At 39.5% G+C, this 20,526-nt stretch overlaps 1 protein-coding gene across 1 annotated transcript in view; it reads right to left on the bottom strand.

Annotated features, from left to right (window-relative positions):
• SORCS3 (sortilin related VPS10 domain containing receptor 3) overlaps window positions 1-20,526 on the bottom strand; it is a 621,477-nt gene that overhangs the window by 277,982 nt on the left and 322,969 nt on the right. Inside the window, exon 4 of the mRNA XM_030940951.1 lies at window positions 20,118-20,276. Coding sequence (XP_030796811.1) covers window positions 20,118-20,276 — 159 coding nt within the window. The remainder of the gene's footprint in view (window positions 1-20,117; window positions 20,277-20,526) is intronic.

Here is a 20,526-nt window from a genome sequence, read left to right on the forward strand (position 1 = left end):
AGCCGAGATCATGCCACTGTACTCCAGCCTGGATGACAGAGCGAGACTCCATCTCAAAAAAAAAAAAAAAAAAAAAAAAAAAAGAAAAGCTAAAATTAAAAAAAAAGACTGGCTATTCCAAGTGTTACTAAGAATATAAAGCAACTGTAAATCTCATGAATTGTTAGTGGAAATGAAAAATAGAACAAACACTCTGGGAAATAATTTGACATTTTCTTAAAAATTTGAAACTACCTCTATCATATGATCCAGCCATTCCACTACTATTTGCCCAAGAGAAATGTTCATAAACACACTCATACATGAATTCTCATTGCAACTTTATTTTCCTAGGTTCAATCCAAATGCCTGTTAACATGTGGATGGATAAACTAATTGTGCTATGTCCCCATAATAAAATATTATCAGGGAAACAATGAAAGAGGAAACTGTTGAAACATATAACATAGATGAATCACAAAATAATTATAAGAGAAACAGGCCATGCAAAAAAGGGTTCATACTTTATGATTCCATTTATAAGAAATTCTAGAGAATGCAAACTAATCTCTAGTGATATAAAGAGTATCACCAATTGTGAATACAGTGAGGGGATGAAAAAGGGTGGAAGAAAAGAATTACAAAAGGAGCACAAGGAAACTTTTGAAGGTGATGGATTTGCTCATATTCTCGACTGTAGTGATGACTGCATGGGTGTATTCATATCGAAATTGTATCAAGTTTATATATTTTAATTTGTGTACTTACTGAATGTCAATTATACCTCAATAAAGTTGTTTAAAGAATCTGAAGGCAACTCATAGAGCGACCCTAGTTTTATGTTAAATCATGTTTATGAGGATCCAAAAAGATTTCACTCTCAGTGAACACCTTAACTCTTCAATACAGAAATCATATCAAACATTTTTGAAGATAGGTCAGACCTCCTCCCTAATACATACTCTAACCATCTGTGCTTCTATTTTACAGCATTTATTGTAATTGCCATCAGTTACTTATTTGATCAGCAGTTCTCTCTTTATGATAGCAAAGATGGTAACAAAATCCATTATTGCATCTCTAGGTCTTGATACATGGTAAGTGCTCAATAAGTATTTGTTGAATATCATGTACTTCACTTGGTATCTGGGTATAGAGAGTAGGGTATTGATACTCTCAATGACACGTGCCAGAGGGAACAGATGATTTTTGCTGTCTCTGCTTCTTTTCTTCATTTTCCTTTTTACCAGTATTCACTATGAGAAAATTTCCTTGAGATTTACAAATGGATATTTGTTAGAATTTGTTAGACTCTGCTATTGAATAGCAAGCTACTTTGGAGGAAAAAAGACAAACGTTGGGGCATATTTTTCAGTATCTTTAATGATTAAGTCATGATACCTGTAATGGAGATTAAATGAGCTTTTTACCTGATTATTAAACTGGCATTTTCAGCATCAAAAAAAGGGAAAGACTTTGTGTAAACCTAAGGGTAGGTAGATTATATCAAGAGTAATGATCTACTAATGAAATCTTAAAGATCCCTTCAGGGACTGAAGTCTCTGGGCTAGAAGGTTCAAGAGACCATCTATGCCTGAGATAGACTCAAGGGAGAGTGGATTTCCCAGCCACCTTTCAGCATTTCAGTTATGAAAACATTCACGCCCAACATTGACATGATCATATTTGAAGAAATAAAAGTTAACATATCTTTTTTTCCCCTCATTCATTCCCTAGCTGCCTATTATAAAGCTTCTAGATTACAACCCTGGTATCTCTACCAAACACTTCAAATTAAAAAGTCTCCATTTTAAAAAGTCTGTTTCAATAACTTACTCAGACAGCTACTGGTAGATCCTGCCTCCAGCACTGAGAGCAGCCAAGGGAGGCATGGGGAAAAAATGTCAGAAAAGCAACTACAGGGAAGAGCAACCACAAAGGAAGGTCATTATCCCCTCTACAGTGCACCTTGGCAACAGGGCCGACCAGACGCTCCCCTCTTCCACTAAGTGCATTTGGGAAACAAGCATCTCCTTTGTCAGGAAGGAAGTGTGCCATGAACAGCCATTGGCCTTAGATATTTTTGTAGGCAATCAGACCATCAGATCTATGATGTCCTTTGACTCTTGTCATGGTCAGTGTTGTCAGGCACCCCCTCCCCTGTGACTTCTAGGCAGTCACAAATTCTGATTCTATTTTCAAATCACTTGATAATTTTTCCCTTTCTTTTCAACCCCACAATTAAAAACTTTATACAGGTTCTCTTTAACTCTCACCCATGTCTTTAAATGTCCTAAACATTGAGGGGGGGAGAAAAAAAAAACATACCTAATATATGTAAAACCATCAAATAAAAAAGGTTTTAAGAAAATCGCTTCTTTCTAGACTTTTCTTAAAAACCTAGATTAGTTAGGGTTTCATAGGTAAAGTCTGTCTAGGCTGAGCTTTCTCCAGAAAGTTCTGTTTTCTTTGAGTTTTGAAAGATGAGCAGGACTCAGGACTAGCTAAACGAAGAGGGGGAAGGAAAGGACTCCAAGAAGAAAGCACATGTGCCGGGGCATTTTGGCGTGAAATAGGAAGACACATTCCCTGTTGCATGAGTGAATGGAGTGCTTAAAAAGAGGAGGTAGGAAGTTAGGATGCACGTTAAAAGACTTCATGTGCTGAGCTAAAGGCTTTCACTTTATCCTCCAAGCTGAGGGGAAGCCAATGATAAACTTTAGGAAGATTTGCAACACATTCGGGTCAACCAAACTTTCTGTAACTTCTGGACCATCTGAGATCTGGTGACATTTTCAAATGTAAAGAGAGAACAAAAACAAAATGCCAAAACTGAAACAAAACACATCTAGTTTATACAAGCAAATAGCCATGATTTTAAAATACAAGTTTCCATCTGAGACTTCTTTTACACTCTGACCCCTCAACATTCTTCCCAGTGACCTTCATGGTCTGGGCACCATATTTTTTCTTGTGTCCTCCATGATTTCCTAACCTTGTTCAGGGTCAAGGCCAAAGACCAGCTTGGAAACTTCCTGGCCACGCTCAGGGCCTCTCACATGGATCTGGTTTCCATGTCAGGAATGAGTCCCACCCCCTGCTCCCTCCCCAACACTCCACTGTCAATTTTCGTGGTAGTTGGTTCCATTCCATATGTCTCAGGAACATCTCATGCTACACAGCAAGAAAAGACTTCTACTGTCCCCTCACACAGGGCAGCAGGGACGAAGACTTTCATTACTCAGCAACCTTGACATGCATATGTCTTACGGGCTGACGTGCCTCCTTGTAAATCCACAGGTTGATGTCCTAACCCCCAGTACCTCACAATGTTACTGTATTTGGAGACTGGGTCTTTAAAGAGGTAAATAAGTTAAGGTGGGCAGATCACAAGGTCAGGAGTTCGAGACCAGCCTGGCCAATATGGTGAAACTCTACTAAAAATACAAAATTAGTCTGTAGTCTCAGCCACTCAGGAGGCTGAGGCACAAGAATTGCTTGAACCCAGGAGGCAGAGGTTGCAGTGAGCCGAGATCATACTGCTGCACTCAAGCCTGGGCAACAGAGTGAGGCTCTGTCTCAAAAAAAAAAAAAAAAAAAAAAAAAACCAGAAGAGGAAATCAGGACATAGAAAGACAAAGATAGAGGAAAGAGCACATGAAGATGCAGGGAGAAGCTGGCCATGCTCAAGCCAAAGACAGAGGCTTCAGAAGAAATCAACCCTACCTACACCTTGATCTCAGACCTCTAGCCTCCAGAACCATGAGGCCATACATTTCTATTGTTTAAGCCACTCAGTCTGTGGTACTTTGCTAATAGCACCCCAAACAAACTGCTACGGTATGTAAACAATATAGAGAACATTTTTTTTTCCACCTCCAAGGAGAAACTCTTCTTATTTCAAGACTACAGGGATCAATGGAAATAGGAGTCAAAAGTATGTCCTGGATATGCCGTATCTGGGTATGTGGATGCCTGGGCTTTCAAGAAGCTGGTGGAGACAAGCAGTTGATTTTGCTTGCTCTGGGACAGGAGGTCCAGTGAAGCCAAGGGAAGGGCTGGTAAGTGTATTAATTTCCTATTGTTGCTGTAACAAATTTCCACTAACTTAGTGGTTAAGAAAATGGAGATTTATTCTAGAATAGCTCTGGAAGTGAGAAGTCCGAAATGAGGCTTATGAGATTAAAATCAAGGAAGCCGGACTGCGTTCGTTCTGGAGGCTCCAGGGGAAAAACCATTTCCTTGCCTTTTCCAGCCAATCCTCATCTTCAAAGAGCTTGGAGCAACCTCTGCTTCCATGTAACATCTTTTTGTGACTCTAACCCTCCTGCCTCCCTCTTCAAAGAACCCTTATGACTATATTGGGTCCCTCAAGATAATCTGGGATAATCTCTCCATCTCAGGATCTTTAATTTAATCACATCTATAAAGTCCCTTTTTCCCTAGAGTAACACATTCACAGGTGTCCCAGGTGGACAGCCTGGGGAGTGGGAGGGGTTCAGGAGAGATTAGGAATATAGAAATGTCAAAGGGTAATTTCTGGGTGGAAACCTAGGTTTTGTGATTCCCATCCTTGACCTCACAAATCTTCCACTACCACCACCAAAATCACAAAATATTTGGCACAACTGGTTAGAGTCTCCCCAGGAGCAGGCCCCAAGACAAGGACTAGAGTGTAAGTAGTTTATTTTGGAGATGAAAAATTAAAACTCATTGGTATTAACGTAGAGAATTACCCAAGTAAGAGAAGGCAGTCTATATGTAATGTTATGAAGTCAGCTAACTTTGTAGGCAACTAGAGTGTCATTCCATTGGGAAATTCTAGATTAAAAGTATTAGACACATGTCTCAGAGTTACCACACATGAGAGTGAGAGAGCTGAGGTATCTATACACCAAATTTTGCTATCTTTGGCTAAGGGCTGCTCCTAATTCCCAGGTACTTCCATAGCTTCCTGCACAGAGGGGTGGAGTAGCCTCCAGAGGCTTCAGAGAAAGCCCTCAGGCAAAGAAATGCAAATATTGGCAGTCAGAAGTCACCAGGAGCACACTAGAATGGAAATATCTAGTGGGTATACGCAAGACATCAATAGTGTCTGCTAACATGGGATTTCTCACAGAAATCAGTGACATGGCTGAGTTTTGCCTCCTTGTTGAAGTGAGCTGAAATAACATAAATATGAGGCAACAGCTGACATCTGCATTACACAGAGAAGAAACATCAGGGGAACCTCAGCTTCTATATTTGCCTTATACTTTGCCTACAGAACTGCCACTACTACAGCCCATTCTGCCTCCTCTTCCACAGGAAATCATCCTTCATCTCCTTGCTCCCTGGCCTCAGTTCGGGGCTTCTGTGGAGTCCCCATCCGCAGCATTTCCCTGGTCTGAAGCCAATTTCCTCCCCCATCCCACTCACATCACATTCTGCTTAGACAGAACATCAATCTGCATTGCTACACATCTCTATTGCTCTTTTGAGTAGAAGAAAATACACAGGATAGCATTTCTCTTCACCTACTACTTCCTCCCTTGATTAAAAATGAAATTACAAAAGAAAAATTCCAGAATGTTATTTTCTCCTTACATTCCACTCCTAGTCCTCTGCCAGGCCCTTCCACTCCATTCCCAGCCATAAATCAGGTAGTTCTGAAATTCCTACTCCCAAATTCACAAGGACAATATGCATGTGGGTACTTTTAAGTAAGAAGTCAATGTTCTATAATTAATTTTCTCCTCTCACATTAAACCTACCATTCTTTGCATAATCTGAGTGATAAATGCAGAGTCAGACTTCGTCTTCCTGACATTAATACCCATCAGTACTTCAAATGCAAACAATTGTGACATTCGACTTTATAAAAATTACCAAGTGCACAAACTCTGTTTAATTAAATCATTTAAAAGTTGCTTTTGTTACATTTAATGAATGATATATTATACTGCAATGAAACATGCAGCAATACAAATACTTCACAATGCTTCCAATTAAGACTCACTTCACTTATGCCAATTGACAACACAAGTGTTCCACACTTCATTCAGTTTGTGCATTTTAAATGAACTGGTTAGTGAGAAGGGTGCTTCTTTGCTAATGAGTTTTGTAATCAAGGCATCTATTTTAATTTCAAATTGGCTAGATTGGGGGAAATTGCTAGACTAAATGACTGGTACTAATTAGGATTATAAAAATATTCATCATGCCATGGAATTAACACGGGGGTCTGATTTTCCTACATTTGCATATTGCTTGAGTTTTGGGGAAAAAAATCTCCACAAATTGTCTTCTCTTTAGCAAATTGAACAAACACTATATCTGTTTTAGTCCTTTTTTTCATTTAAAGCATAATACATATTCATGATTCGTAAATGAAGTTAAATGATTTCAACTTCTCTCTTCATTACCATATTAAAGATGTTGTCTCCATAAGCTTCCTTTAAAAATTTCAGATCATAGTATTACCTATTTACAGGACAAACACCTTGGTTTAATCTATACATTAACTCAAAGATTTGAATTAATGGGAAAAGCAAGCAAAACTGGACAAAATCCCCTTAAAACACAACTGCCTTGTTGTTGTTTATTTTTTGCTTGAGGCAGAATTAATTAGTCCAATGTCTTATCATCAGCAAGCAGTCTGATGGCTTCTACCCTCAAAATCCCACTCCAGAAACTGCCATCAGCTGAGAAATATACCACAAGAACCACTGGACTCATTTGAAGGTTTGGTTTCCACATGGCTGATTTTGTTGTCTTACTCTATTGTGCTCTCTGGAGCTGGGGTTCAGCGTAAAAGTGGCCCATATGCAGTTCTGTCTCAAGGCAAGGGAGAGCCCACCTATCAACCAGGAAGAGTGGGGTGTGGTGGCTGTACCTCAGCCAGGTCTAGGATAGAGAACAGGCCAGTCCCCTCACTGGCTGTGTGACCTTGAGCAAGTTAGAATGCCCTTCAAGAGTCATATGCTCATCTGCAACTTGGAAATAATATCTACCTGGCAGCTGCTTATGAAAATTCAACATAATCACATATATGAGAGCATTTGTCAGTGCCACACACGGGAGGGAGGTACTTTAGGACACGTATCTCTATTTCCAAGGAGCAGCTCTACATCCAACTCTGAGTAAAGTAACATGGGGCATGTTAAGAGTTCCTAGGCTCAAAGCTCAATGCATTAGAATTGTCTACACCCCTTGGCTCCAGAAGCATTTGTTTCCATTACAGCTGTCAAGGTAAATAAGCAAATACTAATTCAATTTTGGGATGGAGCTGGAAAATTCATCTGAAAAACTACCAGAATAAATCACTTCCTTAACATCTATCTATGGTGGGTCCCTTCTAAATCATAAACCCTGTATTTGTTGCTGAGTAGTAAATAATATAGATTGAGGTTACATCAAACAAGAGTACACTTTCTGTTAGGAGAAAAAAATATTCCTAGAATTTCAGAGTTCTAAAGAGACGACAGTAAAAATCACGCTGAAGAAAAGAGAAATCTCAGGCTGTGTACTTTAGTTCAGGGAAATTTTCTTCTACAACATACTCCTTCTTGAAAAGGGATTAAATAATGATTTGAAAGAGTTTTACTAAATCAGCCCTATTCACATCTAAAGCATTTTTTAAGAGCACTGCCTTATAACTAGGATAAACATAAACTATTTATGGCATATTACTTTAAAGAACTTTTAATTATGAAAGCAATGAAAAGCCCCACAAACATAGTTCCATCATCTTAACAGACCTAGCTAGTATTTGGGAATATTTCCTTCCATTCTTTAAAATAATTTTTCTCCTTCATTCCTTTTTTCTTCCTTCCTACATTCATTCCTCCCTTCTTTCATTCCGTCCTTCATTCTTTCCTTTCTTTACCTTACTTTATTTTTTGCATAATTGTATTTAAAAGTATGTCTTAATATATATTATGTATGCAGTTGTATATATTTACATATGTAATATGTAATGCGTACAAGCATACTTCATTTCATTGTACTTCACAGATATTGGGTTTTTTACAAATTGAAAGTTTGTGGCAACTACATCAAGCAAGTCTATCAGCACCATTTTTCCAAGAGTATGCACCTACTTTGTGTTTCTACATCACATTTTTGGAATTCTCACAATATTTCAAACTTTTTCATATTATTATATCTGTTACGATGATCTGTGATCAGTGTTCTTTGATGTTATCATTGTAATTGTTTTAGTGCACCACAAATTATACCTATAGAAATGGTTCACTTAATCCATAAATGTGTGTGTTCTGACTGCTCCATCTACTGACAATTCTCCTATCTCTCTCCCTGTCTTCAGGCACCCCTATTCCCTAAGACACAACAACATTCAAATCAGGCTAATTTATGACCCTACAATGGCTTCTAAGTGTTCATGTGAAACAGTTACATGTTTCTCACTTTAAATGAAAAGCTAGGAATGATTAAGCTCAGTAAGGAAGATGTGTTGAAAGCCAGGAGGCTGAGAGTGAAGTCTCTTGTACCAAAAAGCCACATTGTGAATGCAAAGGAAAAGTTTTTGAAGGAAATTTAAAGTCCTACTCCAGTGAACACCCAAATGATAAGAAAACTAAACAGCCTTACTGCTGATATAAAGAAAGATTTAGTGGTCTAGATGCAAGATCAAACCAGCCACAACATCCCATTAAGCCAAAGCCTAATCTGGAACAAAGCCCTCTCTTCAATTCTCTGAAGGCTGAGAGAGGTGAAGAAGATACAGAAGAAATGTTTGAAGTAGCAGAAGCTGGTTCATGAGGTTGAAGGAAATAAGCCATCTTCACAACATACAAGTGAAAGGTGAAGCAGCAAGTGTATATTTAGAAAACCCCATCATCTCAGCCCAAAATCTCCTTAAGCTGATAAGCAACTTCAGCAAAGTCTCAGGATACAAAATTAATGTGCAAAAATCACTAGCATTCTTATACACCAGTAACAGACAAGCAGAGAGCCAAATCAGGAATGAACTTCCATTCACAATTGCTTCAAAGAGAATAAAATACCTAGGAATCCAGCTTACAAGGGATGTAAAGGACCTCTTCAAGGAGAACTACAAACCACTGCTCAGTGAAATAAAAGAGGACACAAACAAATGGAAGAACATACCATGCTCATGGATAGGAAGAATCAATATCGTGAAAATGGCCATACTCCCCAAGGTTATTTATAGATTCAATGCCATCCCCATCAAGCTACCAATGAGTTTCTTCACAGAATTGGAAAAAACTGCTTTAAAGTTCATATGGAACCAAAAAAGAGCCCGCATTGCCAAGACAATCCTAAGTCAAAAGGACAAAGCTGGAGGCATCACGCTACCTGACTTCAAACTATACTACAAGGCTACAGTAACCAAAACAGCATGGTACTGGTACCAAAACAGAGATATAGACCAATGGAACAGAACAGAGTCCTCAGAAATAATACCGCACATCTACAGCCATCTGATCTTTGACAAACCTGAGAGAAACAAGAAATGGGGAAAGGATTCCCTATTTAATAAATGGTGCTGGGAAAATTGGCTAGCCATAAGTAGAAAGCTGAAACTGGATCCTTTCCTTACCCCTTATACGAAGATTAATTCAAGATGGATTAGAGACTTAAATGTTAGACCTAATACCATAAAAACCCTAGAAGAAAATCTAGGTAGTACCATTCAGGACATAGGCATGGGCAAGGACTTCATGTCTAAAACACCAAAAGCAACGGCAGCAAAAGCAAAAATTGACAAATGGGATCTAATTAAACTAAAGAGCTTTTGCACAGCAAAAGAAACTACCATCAGAGTGAACAGGCAACCTACAGAATGGGAGAAAATTGTTGCAACCTACTCATCTGACAAAGGGCTAATATCCAGAATCTACAAAGAACTCAAACAAATATATGAGAAAAAAACAAACAACCCCATCAAAAAGTGGGCAAAGGATATGAACAGACATTTCTCAAAAGAAGATATTCATACGGCCAACAGACACATGAAAAAATGCTCATCATCACTCGCCATCAGAGAAATGCAAATCAAAACCACAATGAGATACCATCTCACACCAGTTAGAATGGCAATCATTAAGAAGTCAGGAAACAACAGGTGTTGGAGAGGATGTGGAGAAATAGGAACACTTTTACACTGTTGGTGGGATTGTAAACTAGTTCAACCATTATGGAAAACAGTATGGCAATTCCTCAAGGATCTAGAACTAGATGTACCATATGACCCAGCCATCCCACTACTGGGTATATACCCAAAGGATTATAAATCATTCTACTACAAAGACACATGTACACGTATGTTTATTGCGGCACTATTCACAATAGCAAAGACTTGGAATCAACCCAAATGTCCATCAGTGACAGACTGGATTAAGAAAATGTGGCACATATACACCATGGAATACTATGCAGCCATGAAAAAGGATGAGTTTGCGTCCTTTGTAGGGACATGGATGCAGCTGGAAACCATCATTCTTAGCAAACTATCACAAGAACAGAAAACCAAACACCGCATGTTCTCACTCATAGGTGGGAACTGAACAATGAGATCACTTGGACTCGGGAAGGGGAACATCACGCACTGGGGCCTATCATGGGGAGGGGGGAGGGGGGAGGAGGGAGGGATTGCATTGGGGAGTTATACATGATATAAATGATGAATTGATGGGTGCTGACGAGTTGATGGGTGCAGCACACCAACATGGCATAAGTATATATATGTAACAAACCTGCACGTTATGCACATGTACCCTAGAACTTAAAGTATAATAAAAAAAAAAAAAAAGAAGTTGCAGCAAGTTATCTAGAAGATCTAGCTAAGATCATGGATGATGGCAGATACACTAAACAAGATTTTCAATGAGCAGCCTTCTATTGGAAGACAGTGTCATCTAGAACTTTCACAGCTAGAGAGGAGAAGTCAATGCCTGGCTTCAAAGCTTCAAAGGACAGGAAGACTCAGCCAAGCTAACGCTGCTGATGACTTTAAGTTGAAGTCCATGCTCACTTATGATTTGAAAAATCCTAGGGCCCTTAAAAATTATGCTAAATTTCCTCTGCCTGTGCTCTATAAATGGACCAGCGAAGCCTGCATGATAGCACATCTGTTTACAGTACGATTTACTGAATATTTTAAGCCCATTGTTGAGACCTACTACTAAGAAAAAAAGATTCCTTCCAAAATATTACTGCTTATTAACAATGCACCTGATCATTCAAGAGCTCTGATGGACATTTACAAATAGATTGTTATTTTCATGCCTGCTAACACAATATCCACTGTGCAGACTGCAGATCAAACAGAATTTTCAACTTTCAAGTCTTATTGTTTTAAGAAATACATTTCATAAGGCTATAGCTGCCATAGACAGTGATTTCTCTGATGGCTCTGGGCAAAGTAAATTGAAAACCTCCTGGAAAGGATTCATCATTCTAGATGCCTTTAAGAAATTCATAGGAGGAGATCAAAATATCAACATGAACAGGAGTTTGAAAGAAGTTGATTCCAACTCTTAAGGATGACTTTGAGAGGTTCAGGACTTCAGTGGGGGAAGTAACTGCAGACACAGTAGAAATAGCAAGAGTAGTAGAATTATAAGTGGAGCCTGAAGAAGTGACTAAATTGCTGCAATCTCATGATAAAACTTGAACAGATAAGGAGTTGCTACTTACAGATGAGCCAAGAAAGTGGTTTCTTGAGATGGAATCTACTCTCAGTAAAGATGCTGTAAACACTGTTGAAATGACAAGAAAGAATTTTAAATATTCCATAAATGTAGTTGATAAAGCAGGGTTTATCAGGGTTGCAGGGTTGGAGAGGATTGACTCCAATTTTGAAAGAAGTTATACTGTGGGTAAAAAACTGTCAAACAGCACTGCATGTTACAGAAAAATCTTTCCTGAAACGGAGAGTCGTCAATGCAGCAAACTTCATTGTTATCTCATTTTAAGAAATCGCCACAGCCACCCCAATCTTCAGCAACCACCACCCTTAGCAGTCACCTATATCAAGGTAAGATCCTCCAGCAGCAAAAAGATTATAACTTGCTTAAGACTCAGACGATCATTAGCATTTTTTAGCAATAAGGTATTTTTAAGTTGAGGTATGTACATTTTTTCGACATAATACGATTATACACTTAATAGACTACAGTATAGTATAAAAATAACTTTTATATGCTTTGGGAAACCAAAAAGTTCACGTGACTTGCTTTATTGTGATATTTGCTTCATTTTGGTGGCCTGGAACTGAACCACAATATCTCCAAGATATGCCTATATATATTTAATAGGTATTAATATATACCTATGTTGCTACATGGTCACTATGGTCACTGTTTTAATGGTTGCATCATACCCCAGTAAATGTATATACCATCATTTAAAGTCCCTTAATGTTAGGCAGTGAGTTTCTTTCTAGTTTTTTCCATTATAAATGACCTTGATAAGCATTGTCATGCCTAGAGCTTCATAGGATTATTCCATTGGTATAGTCTCAGAAGTGAGCAACTGAACCATTGGGTCAAGTTATGAATATGTGTATGTTTTCCGATATATATTGCCAAGATATTTTCCAGGAAGGAAAATTCATTTGCATATCCATCAATACTATTTCAAAATATAACACCCAACACTGGGTATTATGATTATCGTACAGAAAGTAATACATTTTTAAAAATGAAACCTGTTAATTTTAAATGAACATTTTTTCAAATTGTCCTTTTGAATTTTCCAGATTAACTGGGATTACTGAATAAATTCTTGTATTTGGTTTAGTCTAGTTCTCTAATATTAACATTTAAAGTATTTCTTCTTCTCTATTGTTTACCTCACTTGCTACCTTCTAACATTTCTTCAGAGAAATTTATTTTCTATCTGTTGCTTTCCTAGTTTAGCTGTCTGCATGAAATAATAAATGACCTTGACGGATAGTGGCTCCACTGAGGGTGGAAGGTAGTGGCTGAAAAAGCACACAAGTAATTCTCAGATGCCAGTGGTGTTTCTTGATCAGGTTGCTGGTTTCATGGGTATGTTCAGTTAATGAAAATTCATCAGACTCATGAGATGTACACTTTTTGGTATGTATGTTACAATCCCATTTTTAAAATTGAAAGAACGACCCTGAGTTTAAAAGGCCAGGTGCTGTCAAACCAGGGTGAGTGGTCAAAGATATAGGCAGAGAATGGAGGGAGCATAAGTGGCCTGACCTGGTCAGGCAGACAAGAGCTTAAGGTCATAGGGACTTGCAAAGGAGGGGACAAGCAGAAGAATTCCTGAGTCCATCTGGAAAACCATAAATCTAGGATCTGGATTCAAGCAACGTGGTCAGCACTAGGGCAGTGTTATTAACACAAAAAATCAGCACGTACATAAAGACAAGGTCAGTCCACAGAGGAAGCAGATGAAAGAACACAGGGAAAGCTGAGGCTACATTACTCCACCTCCTGGGCCACCTGTGGCTGGAGCCACCTATCTTCACTAAAACACTGCCACAGCTGAATTTCTGCCATGGGAACATAATTGCTTTGGGAAAGATACTGTTACCTGCCTGAGTACCGTTCTTAAAGCATATACATGCTGTATCTTCCATTAAGTATTTCAGCGAATGTGATTTTCCCTCTAAGAAATGTATCAGGTTACTAAAATGGTAACCAAGAAGGTGAAGAGGAGACCAGAAAGTCTAGGATATCATATAGAAAAAGCATGCTTAGGGCTGGGCGCCGTGCGCGGTTCATGCCTGTAAATTCCAGCACTTTGGGAGGCCGAGGAGGGCAGATCACCTGAGGTCAAGAGTTTAAGACCAGCCTCGCTAACATGGCCAAACTTTGTCTCTACATAAAAATACAAAAATTAGCCGGGTGTGGTGGTGGGTGCCTGTAATCCCAGCTACTCAGGAAGTGGAGGTTGCAGTGACCTGAGATCGCATCACAGCACTCCAGCCTGGGCAACAGAGCAAGACTCCATCTCGAAATATTAAAAAAGAAAAGCAAAAGCATGCTTGGGAAGACATAGGCTATTAGAACCATAGTTTTGCTAAAGGTTGTTCATTTGAACGAATGTTTTGTAGGCAACACTGACATGAATAGAGATCCTTACTGCCCTTCTCTCACTGAATACAAGTTCATAACTAACATTAAACCAGTTTTGTCATTCAGAACTCAGCTCAAATAGATCCGTGGTAACATTCAAGTATCACAGGGTATCTCTGATTATGGGCCACACCCATTGGGTGGTTGCTCCACCTCCTGGTGTTTCTATGGTGATGGAGATAGCACACCTCTATTGTACTGAGGAGACACCTGCAAAAGTAGTGGCCACTTGCTGTAGGTAAGCAGAGATAGAGATTTTTCTTTCTCTTAAATTATATATAGATGATTTTTATAAGAATGGGGCCGGGCGCGGTGGCTCAAGCCTGTAATCCCAGCACTTTGGGAGGCCGAGACGGGCGGATCACGAGGTCAGGAGATCAAGACCATCCTGGCTAACATGGTGAAATCCCGTCTCTACTAAAAAATACAAAAAAAAAAAAAAAAACTAGCCAGGCGAGGTTGCGGGCACCTGTAGTCCCAGCTACTTGGGAGGCTGAGGCAGGAGAATGGCGTAAACCCGGGAGGCGGAGCTTGCAGTGAGCTGAGATCCCGCAACTGCACTCCAGCCCGGGTGACAGAGCGAGACTCCGTCTCAAAAACAAACAAACAAACAAACAAAAAAGAATGGAAAAGGACCTAATAAAAATGCAATGTTTTTCTTTAAGTGAAAGGTGTCCTTTAGTCCCACTCCTATTCCTCAGAGGAAAAGCTTCAAAGCTATGGTCATCCCTAGTTAATCCCCGGCAGCTTTATCTCCACCAGGTGAGGAGACAGGAAGTCTGTTTCTGCCAATAGCTACCGAGAAAGTTATCATCACCTACTAATCCTGGAGGATCTCAACACAATTACATTTTTAATCTGGTGGTTTTAAATGAGAATATAAATGAAAGGCACAGTTTCTTTGGATCTGGCATTCCAGAAGTCAAGTTTACATTTCCTTTTGAGTTTTCAGGCCCTCCACAATCCAGATACACTCCAGCACCTGCCCCAGTTACAGTCCAATTGGCAAAGTCCGCATGGGACAAGCACCTCCTCTGTACTGGGTCCGGTGTTGCCAGCTGCCACGCCTAACACTGCATCAGCTGCTTAGCCAGTCTGTCAATCTGTCAGCTACTATTGAACTTGTCGGGTAGGAGGTGATCAACAAAAATCCTTAGCTGCATGCCCGCTCCCCAACTATTAAGACTATAACAGCAACCCTTCATTATGTGTGCCAGTGTTTCCGAAAGTGCTTTTTACATCAAAATGACTGGCAATTCTAGACCACTGTAGCCCAGAAGTGTACGAAAACAATGGAGTCTGAAATCCCATTGAGTTCATCTCTGATCTCCAAAGCCAGCTGTATTTGTTAAAGGTTCATTTTGCCAAGAATATAAATGGTAGAGAGAGCTTTGCAATCCTACCTCTCACACAGAAAAAAAATAGCTATTTTCAGCTCTCCATCTCCTACAGAAGGCCCCCTGTGCCAGGATGTATGCATCTGTGGATACATGAGCATGTGCCCATTTTTTAAAAAACACTACAGTCTCTTGTCAAAATGAGGAATGTTTAAACATTCAGCTCTGTACAGCAATGAGAACAGCAGCTATATTTCTAGGATTGCATTATCTTCAAAACCTATCTCAAAATCTTTCCAAAAGTCTCAGTTTTAATAAGATTATTGAGCCCTCCAGCTAATCTAAATACATCACAATGTAAGTTGTTTCAGTCATCAGTGAGGAAATAGCCTGACGGAAACCAAAGAGAATCCTACCGCTTAAATAACTGACAAAGACACAGTCTTCAAAAGTAGTTACAGAGCTTTGGTTCTAAGATGGAGGGAGGGGAGTAGCTTTTCTTTTGTCATTTCCAGTTTGGTCAACCATAACCTATTACTTCCACTGCTTTTTTAAACTTCAAAAATTCTTATAAAATATCTTCAAAGATACCCAAGAATGAATCTGTTGTCTTTATTGAGTCCTTTTAAATTAAAATGCAAGATGGCAGGAGAATCTATAGGACAGAGAAGGAGCTGGCATGGGACGTAGGGGGAATGGGGAAGCTCATAAGATGGTCACAATAGAAGGAACTGATCAAATGCCCAAATTAAGCTGATCAGAAATCAGAAAGGACTTTAGTAGACTGGGGTGCCTCAGGATTGCAGAGGTATGACCCTCCAGCAGGGTCAAATGGAAGGTACATTTGTCCCCCACCCCTTGGCAGCTTTGGAGGGTTCAGATGATCTTCCCCACACCCAGGCCTTGGCCAGTATCAGGTAGACATGTTTCCCAGTTAACTCACAACCCAGCACCCACATATCACTAGCAGAGCGTGATGCGCATCTCTCGATTTCTAGATGCAATTTTGTTTTATCCAGAAGGTATTTCCTTAATTCTCCAGCAGTGCCTTTACCCAGTGAGATCTACTGGCAAGTTGCCTGTAGCTTTGGGGTAGCATTTGGGAAAGTAAAGCAATTGGATATTGTCCCTTTAAAATATCATTCAATTAGGTCTTTTGTAATACATACAACATAACGAGATAGCCTTACCAACTCTAAAGAAATTGCTAGCACATTTCATCAAAGGCACAATAATGGAAACATCAATTCACTCCTCACCACAAACATCTCCCTTTGATGCTGCAGTTACCTTAATACTAGCACTTTTCATTTTCTCTAGAAGGAAACAGCTGCCTTCAAGCATGCACATCAGAGAAGGCTATAGTCTGAAATAACACATTTGTATATCAATCTCAACTACACTTGCATTTTCATTTGCTGCTGCACAGCATCACTCTCCTTGACTCTAAACTGCTAAATTATCCCCAAAATAAAGAAAAACTCTTCTGCAACCTGGATGACTGGGGCTAGGTGTTTTATGCCATCTCTGCAAGTGTTGCCAGGGGTATCATCTGCTTTCACACATCATTTATTTAAAAGAAGAATGGCCAGGCACTGGTTAGAAACTTTATGGGCCTGAAGAACATTCGGCTACTTTACGCAAAAGATGTCAACAAGAAAGAGTACCTAAGGAATAATATATCTAGAAATGTGCAGTGTGATTAGAAAAATCCATCAACACCCACTGCCACATTTTCAAATATTTTTACTAAGAGAAAGAGCAGCCACCAAGTCTGAAAGTATTTTGAATGCATTATATCCACAAGGGTACTTCATGAGCAACGCCCCAGATGTTCTCAGTGCTGTGGAGATGGAGGAAAAGGACACTCTTAGATACACAGGAGACATATTGCATTTGGTTTATCAACCTCTTGGTATGAGAAGTCTGTTGCCTCTAACCTAGCTTGTCTCTGTACAAATAAAAATAAGCTTTAAGAGTTCTGAGCTTCTTATAAATAAATTACCATTCAACCATTTAATGATATCTGAATAATTTACTTTTTTGAACACCATTTCAAAATTTCTGACTATACTAAGCCTCTAAAGTCACAGACTATCTGACATTTGGCTAAGTCTTTCATACAATATCCACTTGATGCCATGAAAGAAATGTATTTGCAGTGGCTTTTCCTCTGCAAATGTCATGTGGGTGTCCTTAGGGGATTGCATCAAGCACCTGGCGCCCACCATGAGGCTTGGTTAACGAGACATAGAAAGGTTACGTTGAAATTATTGTTTAAAGGTGCTGACATCACATGAACGCAAGCACACACACACACACACAAATTCATAATCACATATTCAAATATACACTGAGCAGCAACTGTTTCAGTATTTAAGAGAGCAGAGTAAAGAAGTTATTTCAACCAAGGTTGTTCTGTGGATATCCCTATGAGAGACAGTGCTCAGAATTATCTGTTTCCTTTCACTGATTGATTCCACAACATTATTGCATAATAGTTTGGCATCAAGCACTGTAGTAAGATTATGGAGATGTCAGGAAATACAAAGAGGAAATCATCTAAAATCCCTTTTCTTAAGTATAAGTTGATCAAATATAGAGAGCTGCAGAATTTCAGCATTCATCCACTAATTCATCCATCTAATGGATAGACACTGAGGACTGATTACAAGACAGAGCTTGTAATCTAGTGAGGAATGCAGATGACCCCAAAAATCAACACAAAATCTCATCTGTGACAAGTGTTCTGAATGAGGGGTACATAGTGCTATGTAAAAGAACATCAAAAGGGATTTGATTTTGTCAGGGAGTTAGGGCAGGTGTCCTGAGGAAGTGATGCTGGATCTGAGATCTGACAACGACGACGCTTACATTAAAGAAGAGAATTCCAGGCACAGGAAAGGGAGCAAGGGGGACAGGTAGGGCAAGCAACTGAAAGATTCAAGGGGAAAGTGATAACAGTGAGCCGGAGAGAGAAGGAGGGACCAGACCAGGCAGGGGCTGGTAATATCTATTGGGGACTGTGGTCTTTAGTTTGTGAACAAAGAGGAAATGTGAGAGGGGTTTAAGCAAAGGCATACAATCATTATATTTGGGAAATATTTTTTTCAGGTTGTAGTATTAACATACTGGAGAGACTCTAGCAATCATTCAGATGACAAATGAAACATATTTGAGTGGTGGTGGTAACAGAAAGAAGAGGATGGAATCAAAAGATATTTAGAAGTGGTAACAGAAAGAAATGGATGGAATACAAAGGTATTAGATCCCATGATTGATCACAGATAGTGGGCTTAGAACAAGGAAATATTAAAGATACTCCCTAGGTTTCTAATTTTGTAATTAAATGGCTGGAGAGAGGGAATACTGGAAGAGAGCCAGCTATGCTGGGGAGAGATCCCCAGTTCATTTCTAGAATACATTGAGGTGAGAGGTTTTGAGGCATACAAGAGACAGACAATGTTATGTATGCAGCTGGATATACGTATTTGGAGCTCAACAAGGAGGTCTTATTGGGGTCACTAGACTTTTAATGTATTTTTAGAAAATAACAAAATGAACTTTGTTTGAAACTTCCCTTCTATTACTCAACTAAGAGCAAGGGTATATTCCAATTTCACCAAATGAAGATGGCATAGTATGATGGAATATGTCTAGACATGGAATCTGATAACACGCACTTAAGTCCTGGCTCCTCAGCTTCTAGCTTGGAGGGTTTGAATAAGCACCTTTGCCTTTCTGTACCTTGGTTTACTATGTCACTATAAAATATTACGTATATCCTACTTCTTTAACAGGATTGTTTTGAATAAGGTCAAATGAGTAAAATTATAAAGAAAGTCATTGTTACAACGTGAAATATGGTGACTCACGCCTGTAATCCCAGCACTTTGGGAGGCCGAAGTGGATGGATCATGAGGTCAAGAGATCGAGACCATCGTGGTCAACTTGGTGAAACCCCGTCTCTACTAAAAATAGTAGAATTAGCTGGGCGTGGTGGTGGGCACCTGTAATCCGAGCCACTTAGGGGGCTGAGGCAGGAGAATCTCTTGAACCCGGGAGGCAGAGGTTGCAGTGAGTCGAGATCGCGCCACTGCACTCCGGCCTGATGACAGAGTGAGACTCTGTCTCAAAAATAAAAAAAAAAAAATTAAAAAAAAGAAAGAAAGAAAAGGAAATAATAGCATTGTCAATAAGTGAAATATACCTGTCTACCTATTTTGATACTTAAGAGCAGAAAGAAAAGTTAGTTGTTGCAGGCAAAATCAATGATGAAATGATTTGGGTTGGAATGATGAAACGTCGCTGAATTCCCTCTAAAATCTGGATTAAGAAAACCAGTGATTTTCACATGGTGGTACCTGGATGACAAGATGTGAATGAAAATAGTATTCATGGCCAGGCGCGGTAGCTCAAGCCTGTAATCCCAGCACTTTGGGAGGCCGAGACGGGCGGATCACGAGGTCAGGAGATCGAGACCATCCTGGCTAACACGATGAAACCCTGTCTCTACTAAAAAATACAAAAAAACTAGCCAGGCGAGGTGGTGGACGCCTATAGTCCCAGCTACTTGGGAGGCTGAGGCAGGAGAATGGCGTGAACCCAGGAGGCGGAGCTTGCAGTGAGCTGAGATCCGGCCACTGCACCCCAGCCTGGGCGACAGAGCGAGACTCCGTCTCAAAAAAAAAAAAAAAAAAAGAAAATAGTATTTATTCACCTTTTGATCCAAACTGTAGGCCAGCACCCAGTCCTCTTGCTTGGGATGAAAGAGCAGGCTCTGGATATAGAAGGTGAGCCGATACTTCTGATAGGTGGCCCCTTCGTCGGAGCTGATCAGTATGCTGCTCTCTATTTCAGGATCACTGAGAAGCATAATCTAAAGAAAGGACAGAGGGACAAATATAGACAGAGTTAGTAAAGAAAGTTAGGAAAGAATAAATATAATAACTTTAATCATAAATAAGTCATCGGTATTTGTACGCTATAGCATAAAAAGGGGCATCTGGGCCTCTGTATAAAATACTTGTATTATCTTTTCTCCTGATTTAGTGTCTTATTGTTGAATTGAGGTAAAAATAGGGGGCAAGACTAGGTCTGCATATAGAAGCAGGTTTCATTTATGATGT

This window comes from Rhinopithecus roxellana, chromosome 11 (assembly GCF_007565055.1).
Source record: "Rhinopithecus roxellana isolate Shanxi Qingling chromosome 11, ASM756505v1, whole genome shotgun sequence".
In the NCBI taxonomy this organism is placed as follows: Eukaryota; Metazoa; Chordata; class Mammalia; order Primates; family Cercopithecidae; genus Rhinopithecus; species Rhinopithecus roxellana.